Below are 24,950 nucleotides of genomic sequence, written 5' to 3' on the forward strand. Positions count from 1 at the left end.
GTGTTAGATTTGGTAAAAAACATAAGGTACTGATTAATAAAACCATTTAAGATTTGTCTAAGTAATACTGCGTAGAAGTTAGTAAAAGCTTTTCCTTCAAGAGTTTTTTACCACTTGTATACAAACAATTCATAATGGCAAAATCAATTCATAAGACCTGCAGAACACCGTTGTTGCAAGGTGCACAAAACAGAATCTAAAGGACTATAAAATATGCTATCAGTCTCCTGACCAGGAAAAAAAACAACTAAGTGCACTTGTTGATAAAGATTAGAAAGGCAAATACAAGTAATAATGATCGACTTCAGCCATATCAAGTCTGTTCAAACACTTCCTGGACAGGCTGGAAAAGCAGTTCCTCGACGCTTTGAATCTTTACTTCAACCAAACCACTCTTAGAACACAGTGGAAGATTTATATTTCCCCCCACCCGCTTGATTTAGGCCCAAATTTATCTGCTAATAAGACAGGGGGTAGAACAGTTACCAGGTAAGGAAAGAACAAGATAAAAGTATGAAACTATAAGAAGGTTGTTTGTGGAAGTCCATAGAGTTTAGGGTTTGGACTAGTCTTATACAGGATTTTAGTTTTTTTATATTTTTAAATTGCCACCGCACAAAGAGGCAAGATATCCTACCTAAGGTTTCTGGTTACACGTTCCCTAGGCATTATTAGTATTTGTGTAGATATGCCTATTGTACTACAAAAAAACTCAACAAAAACCCAAAACACCCCCCCCCCCAAAAAAAAAAAAACCAACACCAAAACCCCCAAAAAATAAAAACCAACAAAAAACCCCCCACCTTGAGGACTAGGGGAAGGGATGACATACAGTAATAGCACGGGCAGTTTCACTCAGGGGCCAATGATAAGACTTTCCACATGAGGCTATGAATGAGAAGAGAGGTATACATCTGTATGAAGTGAATACAGGAGGACTGTGAGTCACTAGTGTGACAATGAATCAGGATGTAGCTGAACTATAGATTGTGATAAGAAATTATTAATGCTGTTGGACCTGCTTCTGCTGTGACTCATGCAGAATGCAGTCTGTATTTCTGATCACTCTGAGCCCACAAAGGTGAACACAGATTGAAATAGGCAGAACTGAAGACTGAAAATAAGTAGTTTAGTTTAACAAACCAAAGTCAAGCAATAAAGAGAGAGTTAACGTTTCTCTCTGTGCCTATGTAATAGGAAGTGAGGGATTTAACGTTAGGGGAAAATAACTATTTAAGAAAATTGATATCACTGTCACAAAGCAAAATGGATATAAAATAGTTGTGAACAAGCTCAGGCTAGAAATAAGAACGAAGGCTTTAGCTGTCTCTATGTGATGAGGGCTGCTGGTGTGCCTTCACATAGGCTTAGCTGGAGCTAAAATCCTCTGAAATGAGGATTATTAAATGTGGTGGTGTGATAATGGAGGGCCTGGCAGCAGGCAACACTACCAAATGGCTCTTGTAGTTCTTACAGTTATAACTAAAATTCCTAGAACTTCTGTGCAGGCTACATAAGCAACAGTAATTACTTGGAAGGTATGGCTATGCAGGCAAGAAATTCTGTGTTTGGTAATGAGGCAAGGGTAGAAAACCTATGTAGTCAAGTCATGAAGGAAATCTTAAAGAGATCCAGTACAACAGAGGTCAATGCACAGGGGTGCAAAACTGGCATGTCATGTGAAAATAGTAAGAGTTACACGGGTAGAGCAGAAAATGAAAGCCACGTGAGTATAAAGAAATACCAAGTACAGCAACTGCAGAAAGTTCATTAGAGAACTGGTAGGTGGGCAGGACTATTGAGAAGTAAAGGGAGCCATAACAGAAGATAAGAGAAATTTAGATATGGGGAACTTCACTACACAGGAAATTGTATCATAAACCTTCTCCGAGTAGAAGAGTGGAGTAAGTAGAAAGCAGAAGAGCATGCTCTTGAACAAATACATGAAACTTAGCAGTTAAAACCAAATATGTAGGACAAGTAGCAAAACCTCTGGAGAAATCTGAGATTAAAGCTGTAGAGGTATAAAGAAAGTTGTCCATCAAACAGAAAACAAGGTGACTGAAGAAGAGAGTTATCCTTCCTTTAAAAAAAACACCAGAAACCCCCCCAAAAACAAAAGGAGAAATGAAAAAAGAGAAACACTAATGGTCATTATTGTGAAGTGATTTTTCTAAACAATTGCAACAGTGAAGTTTCCTAAGGAGTCAGTACTGTCTGCTGTTTCAGAAACCCTTACGGCTGGTCAGGACTAGGTGATGTGCTGAATGAAACTGGCATGCCTTGCGCTCAGTATCATGAGAGAACCACAGAGAACAATACTACAGGCAGTCAGCAAAGATCAGGGATTACATGAGATTGTTAGTAAACCAAGAGTTAGAAGTGATTTGCTCAGCTTCTTTTTAGATGTTGGGGAGGTCAGGGTATCTGGATCTCCTACATACAGAGCTCAATGAGGAAAAATTGTCAAACACTAAGAATCTAAAATAACTTTTTAAAGGAGTTTGCAGACAAAAAACAGGGGGGAAAAGGGTAGAAAATGCACAGTTCTCTCCATCCCAGCATCTACACACAGTTCATACACCATGAATGCTGCAGTCTCTGCCCAGGGGCTTGCATAGGCTATGTCATGCATTCCTACAGCACTGCTGCTGCTTGTTTTGTATGGCAGGTGCAACTGGTCAGTCTGAGCTGTGCTTCCCTGGCTGCAGCTAAAGCTTGGCGATAGGGAGCAAGACAGTGGCCAGGGATGTATGCCTTTTCAGGATGGTGGAAACAGAATGATCCCTTCTTGAAAATGTATGTTCCATATTATATTTTAGATAGTGTGGCCATTCCCTAGTCAGGTAGACCAACATAATAGGAATGAACTGGGACTTCCCAGAGGCTTTTGGACTGTATTACTGCCCAGCTACAATTGATCAAATTAGTTCACAAACTGGTATTTGATTATACTTTGAACTATTACGCAGGCAAGGTAAAGCAGATTTTTCCATGTGTGCTAACGGAATATACTTTGTATTTAGGATTATTTTTTTTATAAATGATAATGTATATCTGCAAAAGACGCTAGTGAAAAAACCTGCAGAAAGGGTAGAACTAAACAGTTTTTGAATAGAATCCCCACTTGGTAATACTAAGGAGAACATTAACAGGTAGATAAGAAACAAAAATTTCATGCTTGCTGGTCAAACTGGAAGATGTTTAGAAGAAAGATTTCCCTTTGGGCTGAATATTCTTTTGTGGAATTGATGTATGACTTCTCTTGAGTAGCTTCTGTGCTGTGCCATTACAGGAACTGATTATATACTGCCTTGGAGATGCTATTGTTTGCATCTCTGTAAAGGTAAAGAATCACAAAGAAACTTGCACCGTTTTGCTCTTAACTTTGGTCAGTGGCAAGGGTTCTCACCAATTACACAGAATGAAGTCTTGGATCTCAGGTTAGAAACATTAATGGCTTGATATACTCTGATAACTTCACCTTTATAAGTGAAGACAAAGTCAGAACTGAAAAATAGACTAATAGCATATTCTCAGTGCAGATTTGACTGACTAGCAAAAAATGCATGTGGTAGACCCCACACCTGTCACTTGCAGTGGTAGGAGGAGCTGAGAAATGTTTGCAAATTTGTATCTGTTGTAACTAACAGATGCTCTTGGAGATAATTTGGAACCAAATACAGGAAAACCCTACTTCAGAAAACCTTTTTTGTGTGTGTCTACAAATACGAAGTAAATTGAGCATGAATTGTATGTTATCTCTTTTTTTAATTGTTCTTTGATTTATTATTCTTGCTATTTAATCAGTCCTTTCTGTCTTCGTTTCCTTTAGTGAATGAGAAAAAGATTATTTTGTTGAATCACTTCTTGCAAAGCAATTTCAGATGGCCTTAGAAAGCAACAGATAGTTCACTGAATATTGTAAATTCCACTGAAGGATTTAATCTAAGTTACCACATTTTTAAAAGGTGATAATAAATAACTTTTTAAAGTATATTTTTCTTTGAGTCAAAAGAAATGTGTTTCAGTCATCAAGTCATAGACTTCTAATTTGTTTTGTCTTTCTCATCAGATACATTAAGTGTCGCAGTCTGTTCTTGGATCTCAAAGGAAGCGTCAGAAAAAAATTTCATAGGAAATTTATAGTACATAACTGTTTCTTCATAGAAAGCTTCTAACTCAGTGATGCTCAGCTTAACTTAAACACGGCTTACCACTAGCCAATTCAACCCAGGTTTATTTCAAGCCAGATTTATCATGTAGTGGATGGAAGGCATATGTTTAACTTTTTCACTAATACTGTGCCTAGACTTATGTAGATGAATTCTAAATGATGTTAAAATTTACAGACTACAAGATTGCCCTATGCACTTTGAGTTATTTTATACCACGGACTGGCTAAAATTTCTCTTTCTTTGCTCTTTCCCTCTCCTCATTAAAATATGTTAATGTACTTTTCGTTATTAACAGCAGTGAAAATAGACTTAATTTCATCTCTGGGTCCCTCACAGAGTCGTCTATATGAGCAGCACTGTGTGCTATCCTTCCTGATGCTTGTAATTTTTTCCCCAACAGAAACAAACTAAACTCCTTGTCCATTATTGGTGGATTGTATTTTATTCCTCAATCAGGTGAAACACCTAGTCATGCTAGACATTTAGATGTAATTAAAGCTTTCAATTCTTCTGCTTTGTCATGGGGACAGAATTAATTTTGTGAGACTAATTCTGTATCTCTCCTAAGCAAGTAAAGGCGAACTTTATGAAATTAATGTACTATCATTATATCAGTTTCTAACACACTCAATAAACTACAGACCTAACCTCAGGATAATGAATCATTAAAAAAACATTGAAGAGTGAATTTGAAATTAATCTATCGCTATAAATTCTTATAAATGTAATAACTACTCATAATGCATAATCTTGCTTGAATATATCTTCTGTGCATAACCAGAAAAAAAATAATTGATCACTGCAAGTGCAAATATGAACTTAAAACATCAATCTAAGTTCCAATTACATCTTAGTCTAAAGATATTTAATTGAATTTAATCAGTTGTGTTATTTTCCTTTTACGTATTTCTATGTTTATAGACACTAGGATTCTGCTAATCATATTACGTACTATCTGCCTGGAGAGTTAGCTAGGCAGTTACCTTAAAACAGATATGTTCTAGTGTTCAGATTTTGCTTGGGCCAAATGCAAAAAAAGGAAAAGACTTCTTTAGAGCCCTGTTCATGCAATAACTTTCCTGTCCACAGCCTGCATTCCTAAACTAACAGAGTGGAAGAATTTATTGCGGGTAGTATTAAAATCTGGTACAGATAATCGGTTGACTGGAGTTAAACGGGGGCACAGGCAGATATGATGTAGCTGATTCACTGGGAACATGCAACTTCTGGGAGGAGACAGGGCTATAACCAAAATCAGGCTGGCCTCCCAGCACTTGCTGGGAGAGATTGGTTTTGGTTGTAAAGGTGAGAATTGTACAGAATATGAAATTTTAGCTGGACTTCAGGTGTTTTTTCAAATGTCTGGTTCTGAAAAGCCTTCACGGGTTTATTTTAAATTTTTAACTTTAACTTCTTGTAGTCTTGGCTTATCTGCAAACACAAGAGTAGGAAAAACAGACTTGGGTTAGTAAGACTAGCTCAGCAACATTCATTTTCAGGGATAAGGAGATAATCCCTACTATGTGAGGTGATAAATTAGTTGATAATTCACTCACTGGAAATTCAAGGCATCAAGAATGACCAGTAGGAAAGACTTCTGAGAAGATAAATGTGACAATTTCTACACGTGGAATAGCAGCTAGTTTGTTTTTCTTTATTTGATGTTGTTTTGTTTTTTGTTTGTTTTTGTTTTTTTTTTTCTAATGCAAGCCCAAGAGATTTTATTATGAAGAGGGAACTGGGAAAACCCACAGTGTTTGTTTCTGTGAAGTGTTATTCAGCTGTTGATTACATGACACATGATACAGAAAAATGGCATGGTTTAGCCAGCTTCACTGAATGCAGTTCGCTTTCATGTGTGACTGCTGTTGTATTAATCCCACTTTAAAGCTGTCTTCTAACATGGCTTAGTTTTCAAATCTTGCCTACAAACACTTAGGGACATCTACATTCATGCTTATTGTTGGTATGGGCAGGCCATTGTCATCTTTCCTTTCATGTTTTCTATTCTGATGAGGCCATAGAGGTTTTGCAACTAGTAGGAACCATCTCATTTTGGGGCTGCTGTGGTGGGTGATGCTTTAACATTGCCTGTGAAGATGCAGCCAATATGAAGACAGACAGTTCAGGAATGGGGCCCTTAAAACGGTCTAAAAGGTAACTAGTAAATGTTTGACTAGGACAAATACTTGACTGCGAGGAAAAAAAACAATGGTCTTTTAGTAAAGTAACCTGGTCTAAGATCTCTATGTAGTGATGGGAAAAGTTCTTCTACTATACCTTAAAAGGCTGGAATTCTTAGTGATGGCTTCTTGCCCAAACTGGTTTTGAGCTAAGTTGTATTAACATTGTAAAACCTTCAACACAGTTCGAGGCTGATGTTCAAACTGGGAGAAACTTGGTAGCTTTTAGTGGAATTTTCTCCTGAAGTGAAACTCATCTTTTCAGCACAAAGCTGTATAAATAAAATCCTGTTTATTGGGTCAGTATCATGAAGTGCCAGGGTTCAGACCATCTGGGACACATCGATATTTAAGATAAACTGAAAGAAAAGCTCACAGAAATCCCAGGAAAGTAAATTGGCACATCTGTGCTTCCTTATTACCAAATGCCTTTGCCACCTCCTCTTTTTTCACATTTCATCTTTCCTTGTAGACTTGACTTCTCCCTGTTATATTCTGTCTGCTTTTTTTTTCTTTTTTATCTGATGCATAACAAGTGCACTATAAATATATGTTGTCATATATATTTGCAGTCTTACTGGTGTTTCTGTCATCTTAAACAGTCTGGTTTTTCTGTCTTGGCCTTGCCACCTTTCTGTCTCTTTAGATGTGCTCATAGCAGTCTATAAATTTCTCTCCCTCTAATTATCGACTAGTTTAACAGCCTTACCATACCGTACCCTTACATGGTTTTCTATAATAGATAGCATAGATGCTGTTCATCATTATTAATATATTTGACATACTACTGTAAGATACAGTATACTCTATACTTTATACAAAAGAAAGTAGCTTGTTGCAGAACCATTTCCCATGAATATGTCTATATATTAAGAAGGCACCACTAAAGCCCCCATTCTTCCAGAGAGTCTCTGAATTAACTGAAATCCTTGTTAAGATTTTGAGGAAAAGGCCCCAAAGGAATTTCCCATGGTATCAGCTCCATTCTGCTCCTGCTGCAAGCTACATTGTCATATATTATTCTTCATAAATTTAAAAAGAATTGTCTTGAAACTAGTTCTTTCAGCACTCTTCTCCTATCCTACAAGAAACCTGCTGGTACACAGATAATGTTTAAAGAAAAATGTTGGGAGGTTAGATGTGTATTTTTAGATACAGAAATAGACCATAAAGTCATACATTTCCAGCACTTCAACCATTTTTTTTCAGTCTTGCACTTACTGCTTTGCACAGAACACAGTCCTTCCCTAAACAGATCTTCTATGGAGAAGGTAATTCAAAAAAAGGAGATAAATGTTATGGAATATTGGTTTCATGTAAGTTGAAATATGCTGGATAAAATCTGAAAATCAACCTATTTTAGTTTATTCTATAAGTGGCTGGGTTCTGACACTGTCTGTATCCTATGCATTCCATGCATGCTTTTGGGTCTAATGACAGTGAAAGTAGGAAAATTGTGTAAAGCCAGAATTGCCAGCTAACAACAGTTGTTGCTCAAATTGTTCCTGCAGTACAATTCTGACAAACTGTTTTCCTCTTTCCTTGCAGTTTTCCACTTGTCCCACAAAGTCACTCGTGTGGTTCCAGAGAGTGCTCTACTGATTGTTCTTGGTCTCTTCCTTGGTGGCATTGTATGGGCTGCAGATCACATTGCCTCCTTTGCCCTTACACCAACTGTATTTTTTTTCTATCTGCTGCCCCCCATTGTTTTGGATGCTGGATATTTTATGCCAAATAGATTGTTCTTTGGAAATCTTGGTTCCATTCTTTTGTATGCTGTCATCGGAACAGTCTGGAATGCTGCCACAACTGGTTTATCTCTCTACGGTGTCTATCGGACAGGAATAATGGGTAAGTTTGATCTGTGAAGTTGCAGTTGTGAATGCTTCCCTATGCCATCTGTTAGGTGGGTGATCCTTTGCAGCTTAACACTCTTTTTAGCAGAAAAATCCAATTTTAGTATGAGCAATTTGTAATATTTTTATCAAATTGGAGAATTATCTGAGAAATCCTCTCTAAAGCAAGCACAAAAGGGCCTTGAACCTGTGTCTGTCATACTTCCCTGCTATAAATGTGTGTGTGCACTCTCAAGATGAAGCTCAGGATTCATCCTGCTAATGGACATATGGACAAAAATACATTCTGAAGGGCTTGTTTCTTTTCTACTGTGATAGAAACCTTTGAAGTTAATGTGAAATGGAACTGCCTTCTTTCATTCAGCTTTAATATTAAGTAAGCAATGGTTCCTCAGTGGGTATGTATGCAGGATACATCTCTGCTCTGTGTTCTGAGGCTGGAAATTGTAACTGAAAGGTTACAGAGGCAAGTAGCGCATGTAAGATGCACTGTCTTAATTATACTACAGTTCTAAGGGCATGGGGCTGCTAGATGAGGCACAGAACAGCAATTCTTAAATCTCAGCAGGTGTGGCACGCGCATGAGCTACGTACTGCCATCTGAAGAACAGTAATTCACGTTGTATGTGGATTGCATGTATTCTGAAACAGGCACCCTGTATCAAAACAGGATGCTTTTTTTAGTGTCTACTGAAGAATCTCGAGAGCCCTTCTAGGACAAAACTAGGTTACTGAGTTCTAGAGAGTAGTTACAAGGCACCTCTGAGGGCTGCTGAGAGCAGTGCAGGCAGTGTGTGCAGCTGCGCCTGTGTGCTCTGCCCACCTGCTGCTGAGAGCCCCGGCGCGGGTGGCCAGGGACCACAGGGACCACAGTGCAGGGTGGGCCATGTGAAAGGCTAAACAGCTGCTCACCAGCTCTTCTCTAACCATAGCTGTGCAAAACTCACTCCCAAGTAATTTACCACAGGCCTCCTTTTCAGTCCAGATAAAAAGAGTGCCTCAAACGTCAGAAGTTGTAGATGTTGCAGAGAACATTTTTGTGAGAATTAAACTCTTAGCTTATTATTACAGAAGGTAACATTGTAGTTTTCCAGCCTCAAAAACTGCTGCCATTGTCCAGCTCAGGGAAGCAGCAGAACTGGGGGCTGGGTTCTTTGAAATGAACCGTAGGGTTGGGACATCTGTTCAATCCATTTTAAGGAAAACCTGTGTTGTCCTTGTTTGAAAGATCCCAGTCTGGAAGAACTAGGCCATAGACTTGTTCATGTGAGACTCATCTTACGTAACTGCAGATATTTGAAATATAGACATCTATGATAGATTGAGTTTACACGTTAGGAATTTGCCTTACTATAACTCACATTTTATAAGTAACAATTTTTCTTTAGAAGGCACAGAGGTGACAGCTCAGATGCAGATAGTATTGACTTTAATAGGTAGGTAAGGTGTTTTATGTGCTTTCAGCCTGCAGGCACAATATATTGCATCTACAGTTTCACATTATAGTTAAAAACAGGTTTTCAGGAACAAGAAAGATGACAAAGGGATATTGCTATTGCAACAGATGGGCAAGGATTTCTCTCTTTAAATATCCAAGCTGCTTGGCACAATTTAAAAACTATGACCAAAAATATTTTATTAGCATCCTGTTCTGATGATGTTAATGAATAACAATTACTTTTAAAAATACTTTGGTAATAATCATTAAAAAAAAGCATTGACCTCTCTATGACATATGAAACGGAAAAGTCCAGTGTTTTCTCAAAATTTATTTTCAGTGAAAAATACATTGATCTCTTGCTCTTCTCCCAATCTGTAAACAATTCTTGACTAACTGTAAGACTTGGATTTAATGGCTACATGTTCTGCTTTATCATTATGCAAATCTTTCAGTGACAGTATATACTAGAACCCTGAGCTTAACAGTTAAACAGGAGAATCAGTCTCTACCGCAGCTCACAGCTAAAGCTCTACAAGCTAAGAATAGGGATGTTAACAAAGGCAAACAATAAATTGACATGCCTGGTGAACTTAGTGCTCATTCTAAACATTTAACTGGTATTCTGTGGGGAACTATCTTTACCACCAAGACCTATTATAACCTACTAGAGTTCTAATTTCAGCTGTGGAAAGGGCCAGAGAAGCCTGTCCCTGATTCAAACTGTGTCATTCTCCAGCAAAACTAAGGAAGACTTTGAAATATCCACGACACATACTTACTAATCCATTAAATACATTGGGTTGACCTCCAAGATGTCAGCAAGATCTGACATCACGCTTTGCAAAAAGCTTTGCTGCTGTTACTTGCTTGCTGAAGATAAGAGAATGCCAAGTTGCTCAATTTCTAGAAGAGTTCACAGCAGCCTCTAGTTGTAGTTCTATGGCATGTTTTTGTTTCTACCCCACTTTTTCTACAAATGAAGTGATTAATGCAAAAAGTAATATGGTTAAAATATAGGAGTGTATATCCACTAGAGACTAAGATGAACTAAAACCAAATTACTTCCAGCTTTACCACTGAATGACCCTGTGGTACTGTCCATCAATATAAGAGTGCATAACCCAAACCGGATTACATAATTTACTACATAAATAAACATAAAAGCAGCTCTCTGTTTGCATTCAGTATCCTTACAGATACTATAATTTGAAGAAGAAAAAGAGAGACGGTGATAATAAAAAGGAGATCCATCTTGAGAAGTGAAATTAAAAGATCAGCACCTTAACTATTACCTAACAGCCATACCAGTCTGCTTTCACAGAATAGAAGGAAGGATCTAACCCTATATCTTCCTGGCTGATAGCACTAACTGTTCACCATCTGCTGGAGAAGTAACGCATGCAGCATTTCTCTGTGGGATAATTGTGGTTGTGACTAATATTTAGAAGGGTTTTTCCTGTACCATCTAGGTCATAATGACAACATGCTGAGTATGTGTAGACATCTTAAACTGGGCCCAGCGAACTTACCTTGCTCAGGTGTCATTCCTAGTCATTCCAAACTCTGATGAGCTGAAGGAAGCAATGGTCATGTATCACTTAGACTAATGATGCAAGTTATTTCCAAACAGAAGTCTGATTTAGAAGCCCCATGCCTCTTGCCACTGCTTTGTAGGAATTACAGATGTCTTAACCTTTCCATAAATATTTGCTCACTAGCTTTGCAAGTCTTCAAAGAATGTACCAATGATTATAATTGGTAACATATAAAAAAGATAAGCAATCTCAGTGAGCCAATTTATTTTAAAAGCTTACGTTCTATTGTACCCTGATATCTGGTAATTATTGTCATTGGGCTTGTTCCTTCCTTAAGCTTGGGAGGACGGCAACATTTGATGGAACCATTACTTAGATTCAGGTTCAAGGCTGTTCTCAGCATTTTTGGCACAGACTTCGGCTCACTGGTTCAACCCCTCTCTCACACTGAAAAGGAGAGATCCAGTCCTCATTCACAGCGCAGCATGTCCAAGAGTGAACAGGAGTATTTATCTTTTTGAAAGTATAAAGTAGTTATATCTCTGTGAACTATGAATTTCTGTTTTCAGGGCCTTACCAGGGTCCCTACAAACTGCATGGAAAACATGGTAGATGCTCTGATTGCCGCAGAGCAGCTAAGAGAATAGGTAGTTCTGCAGGTCACACACTCACCCTTGCCCCTGCCCCGTTATTGGCCATTATCCCATACAACAGGGTGTTGTCTGCTCCTGTCTCTGGCTGCCCATGTAAGTGTCCTGGTGGGTAAATACACCCATGCCATTTTGTATCAAAACTACTTGGAATCTAGTTTCTGTTCAATTACCTCCCAAGCGCTAAACATTCTGGATTTGAGAGGCTATCTGGTAACAAGTTCTTGCTAGCGGAGTGGCCATGCTTTTCTGGAAGTACGTTACAGGCAGTGCTGATCCTTTGGCTGCGCCTGCTGGCTGTCACTGGCTCATGCTTCCTAATCATTTGATGAGATGGATTTCTCCCTCACCTGTAGAAATCATGCCTGATACAACTGTCTATTAATTTTGGGCATGGACCTCTGCACTGTGTCCTAATGAATGAACTCTCAACATATTCCTTCTTTGTTCTTCCTTATACAATTTTGGGCTTCATCACCTCTTAATGAGCCTTGCTTCCTCCTCCACCTGTTAGTGAACACACAGGTAATTTTCCTGTTCTCTACCCTTTCAAAAATCTGTTCCACAGAAAAAATGACTGAAGTACCACTCTTCATTGCATGAAGAGGGTAAATTTTGCAAGGATGTTGAGCAAAGTGGTCTTTGTGGCTCTCCCTTTTCCATTACTTTTAAAACAATAGCAATGTTTGTCTTGGTCTGTTCTCATAACTGAACAAAATAACCTTCATAACTAAAAGAAGATTAAAAAAATTAAATAAATACCGTGCTACTTTGTCACCAGAGTTTTGCAGTTCCAAGACTTTTGAAATAATTGCCAAAATTCCTAAGGGGCTACAACACAAGCGCATTGAGGCACATTTTAGTCCTTCATCTGTTTTTATAGTCTAATTGCAGACAATTTAACAGTGGCCTCATGACTCATAATTTGGGAACAAGTGGCCTAACTGCACTTACCGATGAATGTCTGCTTGAACAAGCAGGCCACAAGTGGTGTTCGACTGCAATGAGTGCAGTTGAGCTCCACTGCAGCAGTTCTTAGTAGAGTCAAATTTGGCCTGTGGCATGAAGTATTTTGGAACATTTGATTCGGGAGTACTGGTATGTGCCTCTCACTATTTTGTTAGTTCTCCTGAGATAATTTACTCAAACCACACACAAGTACGAAGCTAGTTTATGTCTGGAAATACTTGAGTGCCTTGCCATAAGACCAGGACTGTCCTGCTCCCGGAATCAGCTCTGATCTACGTGGGCCAATACAGGATCCAACAAACCTTGTTGGACACAAGGTGACACTACGCAGAATTTGTCAAGCAGTTTCTGTTCCAAGCTTTCCAGCTGATGCCTTAGGATCTCTTTCAAGGATTTTGCATTATCTGCAATATCACGGTCCGTTATATCTATAGTAATACAGATGATTACAGATGCTTATACTTGGTTTTGTTTTTGAAGGTCACCTGAAAACTGGACTGCTGGACTTCCTCCTGTTTGGCAGCTTGATTGCCGCTGTGGATCCTGTAGCTGTTCTGGCAGTGTTTGAAGAAGTCCATGTCAACGAAGTTCTGTTCATCATTGTTTTTGGAGAATCGCTTCTGAATGATGCTGTAACTGTGGTAAGTAGATTATATATTCCAACATCATGCAAACTCTAGAGGGTTTCTTCTGAAGCATATTTTCCCCTTAAATCAAATGCTGTATCATCTGAATATATCTGCTTGCAGGCTAGTGTAGCATAGCTCATAGTGTTCTCTGTCTTGCTTACAAACACTGTATTGTAAAGATTACATTTCTCAGCATGAATACTATTTGGAGCCTGTAAATCACATAAAAATATACAGTCCTCAATTGGATGATGTTTCATGTGTGTATGTTTTACATGTCTTTGCTGTTCAAATAGGGCTTTCGTGACTTACTGAAGTTAGTTCCAGGGATTTAAAGCCTTTCTTTGCAGTTGTTTGTAATGCATGTACTCTTTTCTGCATTTTTCTGTTGTGCCCATAATTTATATGCATACCTCAGATATATAGCCAGTGAGAGGAAGAATACTTGCCAAAGTGCATATGCCTGTTCCATCACTTTTATTTTCAATCAGATGTTTATCAAACAGATAGATAACAAAGAGCCAATTTGGGAAAAATTGTGGCACATTTTAGAAAGTTCCTGGTTTGGGTTTTTTTTTGGTAACATGTTGATTTCTGGGGTTTTGTCATTTAGGAAGAAAAGAAAACTGAATAGACTTTGATAGACTTCAAACAATCCCAGATTTCTACTGATGTTTTAATGTTGATTGAAACGCCTTTTCCTTCTACACAAATTTTTTCTCAGAATAAAATAGTCAGTAGTTTTGTAGTACAGTGCTAGTGGGCAGGGGTCTAGGAAGGTCTATGGCAGAAAAACGCTGTGCAGACAAGTTGCTATACAGCTTCAATCAGCTTATTGGATCATCCCCTACTCCTGCTCCTGCATATCTCCAAAGGAGGGTAAGACATGTCCATCAGGCTCAGAGGCTTGATTTTTTGCAACCAAGGCAGCAAGACACTGCAGGGTCACAGGCAGCAGCCTAATGGTTCACGTGAGTTTGAAAATTCCATTTAGGGCCTCCAGAGAAACCTAATTGCTTTTAGATATCAGTCTCAATAGTACTTTTGGGGTACCAGAAACAGATACTAAAATAAACCCTTGATGAAGTCAAGTATCAACATTATTGACTTTCAGAGGGAAAGGTGTTTTTGTAACTGTGAAATTAGTACAAACATTTGCTCTACAAATAAAGTTTGATTGATTGTTGAAGAAAACCCAGAAGAGAAGAGTAAGCATGATCAAGAGTCAGAAAGCACAGCCTGTGAGAAAGTTTGAAACAACTGGGGTTCTTATCTTGAAAAAGGAGGGACTGGAGGACAGAAGAAATGGGATGATGTAGCATTCTTTAAATGTAAATATCTAAAAGACTACTGTTACAGAACAAAGTAACCTGCATGTCGTGACTGGGGTAAATATCATAAGAATTAACAAGCTTAGCTGCAACAAGGAAAGCTGAGAAAATGATAGTAAAGTTCTCCACTGAAGGAGTTAAGAATAGATTAGACAGATGTGTGTCAAGAATGATACTCATACAAACCTCCTTAGGCAGGGGTATGGATAAAATGAATTCTTTACTTTCAGCATTTTCACTGTTAGACGATTATTTTAAAAGCTTTAGTACAGCTATTACAGTTTAATATATTTCATGTTCAACTTATTTTACCTATGTCCAACCTATTTCAATCCAGTATCTTATTAGCATCTTACTATTTTCTCATTAAGTATCTTACTTATCTTATACAGGTGATTAAACAAAACTGCAAAGTACCTGGATTTTAGAGTGAGAAGTGCTTTAGAAAACACATCTAGATGTGACAGTGCTTCTTATAGATAGAAATCATCGAAATAAGAAATTGAAATTGGGTTTTTTTAAGTTTTTGTTTCTTCTTGCTCTGCTGCATATTTTCAATTTTGAAAAATTAAAATTCTGCAAAATCTCCCTCCACACAGAATTCCCCCTCAGTCATACATAATTTCAGAAGTTATAATGTTGTGGCCCATAATGAGATTATTTTAATTGGCTTAATTCAGGAGTAAATATTAAGTTAGTCTACTTTTCTTTTCAGGTGCTGTACAATGTGTTTGAAACTTTTGTTACAATCGGCCCAGAGAATGTGACGGGGATTGAATGTGTCAAAGGCATAGGTGCGTAGAATTGTATTTTGTATCACATCATTGATGTACATACGGAGACTTGTAAACAGAATATTATTATGCTATCAGTAATTGATTTTTCAGTCCTTTCCCTTGTCGCTCATAATTCCCACACTCCATAGACAAATGTCTTAAGAAGATAAATAAGTGAATATTCCTGAGTATGTGGGAAACAGATTTGTTTTCTTCTGAGACTGAACAGTTGCAGAGTTCAGTTGTTAACACCACCAAACATGACAGCTATACATGTTTTCTTTGTATTTTATGTGTCCTTGGTTTCAGCCTGTGCTCCGCCTGCATTCCAGAAAAGTTGAGGTTGCATATGGGCATTCTCACTCCTTAACACCAATTGCCATCAAGTTAACATTTGCCAGTGACTACCAAGTAATGTTATTTACCTAAAAATTTAGTCACTGTTTTCTGTTCCAAGCATGACATCATACTACATTATCTTATGAATCAATCTTTTAGCAGTGACTTTGGCATAATCTATAATACGCTTTTGGAAAAACATTTGTTCACAGGACATGGGGAAAAAAAAATTTGGAAGAAACAGTTGTTGGGTTTTGAATAAGCAAAAAAATGAAGCTTAACAGAAAGCAACCTTGTATTTTTCTACAGAATTCTACATTCATGTACCAAGTGCTGAAAAGCAATTAATGTTGTTGCATTTTAGAAATAATTTTTGATACTTCCATCAAAATTTTCTTTGATTTGCTGGCCATACAGTAGAACTAGTTCAAACCATTTATATTTCTACTGTTTAAGCTGTGTTTGGGTTTGTTTTTCAGTGTCATTCTTCGTGGTGAGCCTGGGTGGGACACTGGTTGGCATTTTCTTTGCATTCTTGCTCTCACTGGTCAGTCGTTTCACCAAGCACGTGAGAATCATTGAACCTGGATTTGTATTTATCGTTTCCTACCTGTCCTACCTCACGGCAGAGATGCTTTCTCTTTCCGCTATCCTTGCGTAAGTCTCTTTTTATTACTGCCTTTGAAGAGGCTGAGGAGGGCATATGGTTTTTAAAAATGTTGACAAGGAAGACCTGAATTATATAGTACAGGTATAGAGTATAACAGTTATGAAACTTATGCTGTGTATTATCTTCATGCTGCAGTAGATCATAGTCTGCAAATACTGTCATTCAGCCTTGAAAAGGAATGCAAGTTTTGCAGTATCTGCTGTGCAACACAGGAACTTCTTGTGCAAAGCACAGACTTGACTCTTTCCTCTTTGTGATTAATATTATTTCATTATCTAACCTTTGTCCCTTTGTACTGACACATTTCCTTATAATTTGTAATTAAAACAATGATTTTCTAAGGCATTAAATGAACGTTGATTATTTGCTGCTCTCACTGTCTTGACTGGCCTGCTAGGGTTTGCTTAAATCTTGCCTGTTTTGGCTCAAGTGCCTCTGTGATCTTTCTTCTTTTAGTATCCATTGATCGCTGGCATACCTTTCTTCGTGTTTTGCTTGTCATGTCTGTAGATGCTACAGTGAGTATAGCCATGATCTGAAAATCTTACTGCAAACTGATCATTAGTTTATGTCTAATCTAAACAAGATTTAAAATTTTGCATGTAAAGCAGTGTGGTAACGTGAAGAGAATGAAGGTCTGTTACAATCTAATGGAAGGCTGTTTTCAAACTTGTTGGGGTCACCTCAGGATGAATGTCTGAGATACACTTTTTACCTATATTGGATTTCTGCAATGGCTCCTGAGCGTATTTTTTCTTAGGAATTAATGGTGGGGTTTTCTCACTGTGTGATAAAGAGATGGAAATAGTATTAAATGTTACAACAACTATTTTCTGAAAGGTTGCTTCTTTTTTCTAGGATAACCTTCTGTGGCATCTGCTGTCAGAAGTATGTCAAGGCTAACATATCTGAACAATCTTCTACAACTGTAAGATACACCATGAAAATGATGGCCAGTGGAGCAGAAACTATCATCTTCATGTTCCTGGGAATTTCAGCTGTGAATCCAGACATCTGGACTTGGAATACAGCATTTATTGTGTTAACTCTGGTCTTCATCTCAGTATATAGAGTTATTGGTAAGGGGACGATCTTCTTCCTGTCTTTGCATTGTATTTGTGATGCAATCACATTCTTTTGCAAAAAATAAAAATTGGAGCTCTAGACTTGTTCCTTTTAAAATATTAATTTTATTTTTGTTGAAGTTATGGATGGTTTTGAGTTAGGAGGGTAATTTCTATAGTAAAGCTTCATCATATGCTGAAACTATAGCAGGATTTCACTTCTGATGAAATGTGAGGATATGACTAGCCCAGCATTGACATGAATCACCCGGTGGCTAACCTTTGACCCAGCACATGGTATTGGTAAAATCTCCCATTGAAACAGACTTTGTTCTTTAACTTGCAGCCTAAAAAAGATGTGAGTCCTGTCAGACGTCTCTTTCCTTCAGCGCTTTCAATTTGGTAATAGAGCGATTGTCCTAAGCTAATTTTACGGTTGACTTCAGGTTTGAGACACACAGTGGTATCAAACTATAATAGTTACACCAGAGTTCTCTGGCTTAAGAAATAATTCTCAGGGACTGGTGAAAAACTGAGTAAATAAGACTGTGGCAGGTAGGGATTACCTGCTGTCAATTTACTGGGCTTATATAAATTGACAAACATTTCAAAATACCAATGAAGATTTGCTCAACTGTGTGGTTCTAGTATTTAATCACTGTTTTGGGAAACAGTGAAAGGGCTGAAATCACAAAAAAATGCATAGAAGGAAGTACTTTAGAGAGTAACACACCTAGCAGTTTGGTGTATGTACTTAAATCTGAGAATAAATTAAATAGGTTTATTTGCCTGTTTGTCTTGGATTAAATCCAAATAAAAGGTAATTCATTTATCCAGCTGGCAGTATTGCCAGATGTTTTTTGCTCTGTCTAAAGAATCCTGGACCAAATGAAGGGCCTAGCCCCATGTCCTCCTTTCTATGTAGTCTGTAACCACTGTTCATTTAGCTCCTTCTCTGTAATTGCTGATGGGTGTGAGGTGTTTAAACGAGTTTTCAGTATCTTGACTTTGTCACTTGTATTCCTGGGATGAGCGGTTAACAGTCCTGTAATAAGTGTGATGAGTAATTAAATAGGAAATAGTCAGCAATAACAATATGCATCCATTAAAGTAATTGAGTTTAGTCATTGATAAATCACTAAATACCTGATGATATTGGGCCTTGCGTAACTGCAGCTCTGATAGCTTTGGAGAAGTATGGTTGGTGGCATGAATTAATGTTCAGGGTGCCCTCCACCAGAGGCCTTGCCTACAGCGCTGTACATAAGATGCTCGTCTTTTCCCTTAGCACAAATTCAAAGCTGTCTAAAAAGAGAAACAGAGGTTTTGCACTGGTCAGCAGTCCTGGCTGGCTGTGGTTGGGACATGTGTGCTGTGATGCTGTGCCACTCTTGGGAGTGGAGAAGCTGTTTTCCCTCTGCATGGTGGGAGCCCTGGGAGATGCTGTGCCGTGGCAGGCAACGTCCCGCCCACGGGCCTGAGGACAGTGTTAGCATGACTGCTCAGCCCTCCGTCAGACAGTGACACAAGTGTTGGTGATTTGTAAGGAGTACCACACTTGCTTCCTACACCAACACTGTTTCAACCTGTTTCTGTTCAAAGATCCTGTGCACATCACTGGCTGTGATGCTGGCAGTTCTGTTCTTCCTCAGCTGAGCATTCTGAAGGTCAGCTGGCACTACAGGTAAAATTCTGCTGTGAGTGCCAGAGGGCAGTGCTCTCAGGAGAGCTGCTGGCTTGCAGAGGAGTCACCCAATTCCTCTGGCTAAATGTAAAGGGGCAGGTACCAAGTGCGCTTGCCCCCTGGCCAGTGTTGCGATACAGAGGGAGAAGCGGATGCTGTAGAGGATCTGTTCCAAAAGCAGACTGGTGCTAGCATTTCCGTTGCACGTGGCTGGGATATTGGCATTTCATAAGGATATTTCTAGACATGCTGGCATTTGTTTTTTATAGGTGTAGTTTTACAGACATGGATTCTTAACCACTACAGAATGGTCCAGTTGGAGATAATAGACCAGGTGGTGATGTCGTATGGTGGACTACGTGGAGCGGTTGCTTTTGCTCTGGTTGTACTTCTGGATGTGAACAAAGTGAAAGAGAAAAACCTGTTTGTCAGCACAACTATCATTGTTGTGTTTTTTACTGTTATTTTCCAGGTAATTCCTACTTCTTAAGCATGCTTATTGCAAGGAGAAGGAGTCCCTCAAAAGTCCTGAATGCTTAAAGCAGTTCTCAGCTGAAGGTTGCATATTGTTTCACTGAACTGAAAGCATAATTGAATTTTTTAACTTTAGTAACAAAGATCCTATTTTATGTTTTCATATGGCACCACCAGGGACAAAACACAATTTTCTCTGTGCTAAAAAATGATCAATCTTAGCTGCTTGGTATTAATAGTGCTCAAGTTAACATCTGATTAAACATCCTTTACCTCATGTGAATAGCTATAGGGAACAGTACTTTTTAGGGACAAATACAGTCATTAAGCTGATCTGAGTCTAAGCCCTTGTTCTAAAATATAACAGTAAGCAGTGGGACAGGAAAGCATTCAGCATCCAAACAAAATTGCGCTTTCTGGATGAAAAAAATGACATTAACTTAAATGGAGATATGTCAGTATATACCAGCTTGGAATTTTTTTCTTAGATTTAGTATAGAAAGTTTAATTGTGGTCACAAACTCCTGATATGTGCAGAAAATACTACATTCAACAGCATAGGAAGCACTTTAACCCTACCACTACCATGGTTTTCTTATAGAAGACACATTTCCACTAGTTGGTGTCTTTTCAAGCCCTTTGTAACAGGAGCTGAGGGTACTGCATTATTTTATCTTCTAAAGGGGAAAGAGATAACTGAGGAAGCGTGAGACCCACCGTATAACATAAAAAAAAATGCTCTATTTCTCTTTAACAATCACCAGCCAGAGGAAAGTCTAAGATAATTCCAAAGTATTCATTGTCATGTTTCAATCCATAGGGACTGACTATAAAGCCTTTGGTACAGTGGCTGAAAGTGAAGAAAACTGAACACAGAGAGCCAAAACTGAATGAGAAGCTTCATGGCAGAGTAAGATACTTTTAAACAAAATGATAGTATCTTTTGGGTTTTTACAGAATGCCTTAAGAGAGAAAAAATATTAAGAAAATTTCTTTTTGGAAGGGAGGGGAAAATCGAATTTCCAGTCAGTTTCAAAACGCTTCAAACATTTCAACAGTTATTTGTAGCTTGTAATGTGTCTTCGGATTGAGCCCTCTAAGAGGTTACTGAACTGAAGGTTTAGTCTTTTACCTAATTCAATGGAGCTGACAGTACTGGGGAAATGGCATGGGTGGAATCTACTTCTCTTCATCTAAAAGAGGAGAATGATTGAATATTGGTAGGTCAAAGCATGTGGAAGCAAGCTTATTTTTGCTTCTTAAATATTTTTTATTTATGGAAAAGGTATGAAAGCAGGCTTTATAGCTTTTTTTTTTTAAACGTAGAAAGGTGTTCTGCTGCTCAGTGCAGATGTTAATTGTATACTGAAATTCCAGAAAGTGTAGTTCAGTGTGAATGCTGTGTGTGCCTGCATTTATTTAACCTTTTAAAGGTTATGAAACATGATCAATTTATTTTCATGCAATATTATGAAGTTTTTATTCAGTAAATGAAAACATAAATTTTCAGCACAAACATAGTTTAAGGGATGGAAGACTACAAGACATTTTCCATGGCTGCCTTTAATTCATAAGCTTTTCGGATTTACACAGCTATCCTGCACTGAGTAGTTTAATATTCTTGTATGAGCTCCTGATCTCATCTGTTTTCACACTGGAGCTTACCTGAAGTGAATTAACAACTTAGCAATGGGCAGGGTTTTTTTCTGAGAAGTTATTTTATTTTACAGATACTGAATAAATATATTATGCTTTTCTTATCCAGCAATTTGGATATCCATTGCTGTTCAAATATTTTACTATTTGAAAATCAGGATTCTTCCCCCAGGTGAAGAAATACATTCTGTCTACATTTATGGCATATACGTTTACATGTCAGCTGATAGCACAGGGTGAGCAGTAACATTAATCCTAACAAACACTTTGCAAATATTTATGTGCTGATTCACCACTTCCTGTAATATTCTAGCAGATACTGTTTCAGGAGGCACAGTGCTCCTAGAACTGTACAAATTGCAGCCTTCAGAGAGAAGGGAGCACTGTCTGTTCTTAGGGAGCAGGAGGGAGACAACTTATATCATTTTTTCCACTTCCATGTCAGCTATCTCCTGAGGCAGTAATTAATATTATATTCAGGAGTAATTCATATCACCCATGTTGCTTTAAACATCACGCCAGTATTCAGAGTGAAATTCTAACATACAGCAAAAGACCAAATTCTACCTGCAGTTGCCTTTGTTTGAATCCAGAGTTATAAACCTCAGGATTTGTATCAGTCATCTAATATACCCAGTATGGGACTTTGCCCTAGAAATCAGAAGAACAGTGCTTACTTGAACTCTGTGGGAAGTATGGATTCCTGAAACATCTAAAAAGAAGTACCAGGGAAATTTTTTAGCTGACACTAATAGCGGCTGATCTGCTTCACAGGAGCAGATAGGGAGATGGTAAAATGAGTCAATAGAAAGTCTTAAAACTGAATGTTAAAATGGGAGCTTAAGTGTCTTCTTGCTGAGACCCTTGTAATTAAAAAATAGTGAATTTGTAAAGAACTGGTTAGAAAGCTCAGGACCTTTGAAGAAAAGGTAGTATTTCTATAAATGGGGGGAAAAAACCTGCATAGCATCAATAAAATTATTCTGCATAGTCACCTGGTTTAACTTGACATAAATTGAGCTATTTTCTAATTATGCCTTTTATTTCTGTAAAGGTGTTAATTCTACATTCACTTTCCTAGGCCTTTGATCACATTCTTTCTGCTATAGAAGACATTTCTGGACAAATAGGACATAATTATCTGAGAGACAAGTAAGTAGTAGCTAACTTGGAATGCTGAAATACTGCTAGGAAATCCTATCTGTAAATTATGACTTTTTAAGCCTGTGAAATTAGGGACAGCAAGGATATCAAATGTGGTTTAAAAGGTTATATACTGAAAATGCTGGAAATATAGCTAATATTAAAATAGGGGGGTTTTGTCCCCTGGAATATTTTCTTTTTCTTCCACAGTTCAGATTAGGCTTTTGCAAATGCCTCAGTTCACATCCAGGGATCAGCTTCTCTCAGGATTTGAGAACTGACCATTTGGACAAGATTTAACCCCGAATGTTAATGTTGGTCCTTCTCTGTAATACTCCATTTCATGAACGTTATTTGTGTGTGGAGACACTAAAAAAACTCAGCTACAACTGTGCTAGCTGTTTATCCTGTTTCTACAAAGGATAAGGCTCAGCACCTCTGAAAGTGATGGCAGAGGATGCTTTGAAATTACCTGACAGTTTACGTTTGAAACCAGTAATGAAAATTATGGGTTACATCCCTTCCTCTCTCTTTATAGTTGATTCATCTTGAGAGAAATGAAATTACTCAGCTGAAATATACAGACACCATTTTTTTTAAAGTACATGTGAAGAGTTGCCATTAAGATGGGCAGTCTTCCATAAACTAGAGAAATAAATGTAAAAAAAAAAAAGGACATTAAATCTGGACATCTTTAAGAGTGTTATTTAAAGTTAGGCAGTTCTGTCCCTAGAGCCTAGGTGGTTTCATAGGTGCAGACAGTCACAGCTGAGATGTGCTGACGTCCTGCTGACTCAACATGTCAATTCCAATCTAAACGCCACGTGGTTGTATTAGCTTTCTGCAGAGTGCTGCCCTGGCCCTTGCTGAGAAGCTAAGTACATTAACCTGGGTTTAGTGTTATGCTCACACAACTCCTAGGCAGGAGCTAGATCGCACCTGACCTCAAGCAGCATTGCTCATCTGTCTGTACCCCATTATAGGGGCAGTCTCCTTCCATTCATTTTGCTCTTGGCTCATTTACGCAGTGAAGAATTTTCCTAAGGCATCCCAAATAGAACATCTTCTTTCTTTTGGTCTAAGTTTTAGTTTACTTTTTGGGAATTAATTTCAGCAGGAATACATCCCCAGTTTTGAAATACTGTCTTGAAGAAGGAACTAAATATTTTTCAAGTGGCAGGTTAAAAGGCTGACTTCTTATATCTAAGAAAATAATCTCCCTGAGTAATAAGAGAAAGAGTAGCTTAATGTAGATTCATGGCTGAGTGTGTGGTTTGATGACTAAGGTCTTCTGAATGAGACCACTTTAGGTCTGCTTCTTTTGGACTGTGTGTACACGGAAGTGCTGCTTCCCCAAAGAAGTGGCAGCCCCTGGCACCCTCACTGATGCGCTCTGTATGGCAGCCTGTATTGGAGACTGCTTGTCAGGTGTTCTGGCTAGAGAATAGTTATCAATTCTGCGAGTAGTGTTTAACAAAAAGATTTCAACCATCTGAATAAAAAGTCATAAACTCAAAACAGCAATTGGGCAAGATGGATAGGATTCCTTTGAATAGCAGTCTTCCAAGTTGCCTCATGCCCTTGAGGAAGGTAGATGAAAGTCAAGCAGCCTTTATAGTCTGGAGCCAAAATATGAAATGGAAGATATCCTACTGCCAGACAAGCCTGAAAGTGTACATTACAGAAAATACACATCACCTCTATCCCCCAGAGTACAGCAGTGACATGAAAAAGATCCTCTAGAAGCACTTTCAGAAGGGCACTTGTTGTGAACTGATTTTCTAGGCGGGCAATCCTACAACACAGCTGGGGAAAATCAGATTCCCTTCCAAAAGAGGAAAGAAAATTAAACTTTTAGAATGAAGCTGTTAGATATAACTGCATAATCAAGCGGAAAAATAAGGTAGCGTGATCTCCCAGAGTATAAAACATCCTAGTGACTCTGAAATAAGATATGTAATCATAGCATGCTTGCTGTTGTAGTAGTGTTAGGTAGATGAACCTGTTCAATGCTTTGTGACAGCTGCATAACTTTGTTGCAGGCTTTCCCTTAATTTCCTTTAAATGCTAATTGAAAAGCTGCAAAATACAAATACCTCATATTGCTACGTTCACCATTTTTTCAAACATGTGTACTCGAGAAAAATATCACTTACAGTAAACTAAAAATGCTGTGAAACTAAAATTGCTTGTTGTCATTAACAGTTTGTTTAAATTATCAGGTGGTCCAATTTTGATAGGAAATTCCTCAGTAAAGTACTGATGAGAAGGTCTGCTCAAAAATCAAGAGACCAGATCCTTAATGTTTTCCATGAGCTCAACTTGAAGGATGCAATTAGCTATGTGGCTGAGGTACTTATGAACACTTGTTG

The 24,950-nt window shown here is 38.1% G+C and overlaps 1 protein-coding gene across 1 annotated transcript in view; it reads left to right on the plus strand.

Annotated features, from left to right (window-relative positions):
* SLC9A3 (solute carrier family 9 member A3) overlaps nt 1–24,950 on the plus strand; it is a 53,057-nt gene that overhangs the window by 17,875 nt on the left and 10,232 nt on the right. Inside the window, exons 2-10 of the mRNA XM_014282061.3 lie at nt 7,910–8,212; nt 13,293–13,453; nt 15,488–15,566; nt 16,367–16,544; nt 17,416–17,636; nt 19,575–19,777; nt 20,600–20,689; nt 22,517–22,587; nt 24,801–24,930. Coding sequence (XP_014137536.1) covers nt 7,910–8,212; nt 13,293–13,453; nt 15,488–15,566; nt 16,367–16,544; nt 17,416–17,636; nt 19,575–19,777; nt 20,600–20,689; nt 22,517–22,587; nt 24,801–24,930 — 1,436 coding nt within the window. The remainder of the gene's footprint in view (nt 1–7,909; nt 8,213–13,292; nt 13,454–15,487; nt 15,567–16,366; nt 16,545–17,415; nt 17,637–19,574; nt 19,778–20,599; nt 20,690–22,516; nt 22,588–24,800; nt 24,931–24,950) is intronic.

The sequence above is a fragment of the Falco cherrug genome, chromosome 3, assembly GCF_023634085.1.
Source record: "Falco cherrug isolate bFalChe1 chromosome 3, bFalChe1.pri, whole genome shotgun sequence".
Classification (NCBI taxonomy): Eukaryota; Metazoa; Chordata; class Aves; order Falconiformes; family Falconidae; genus Falco; species Falco cherrug.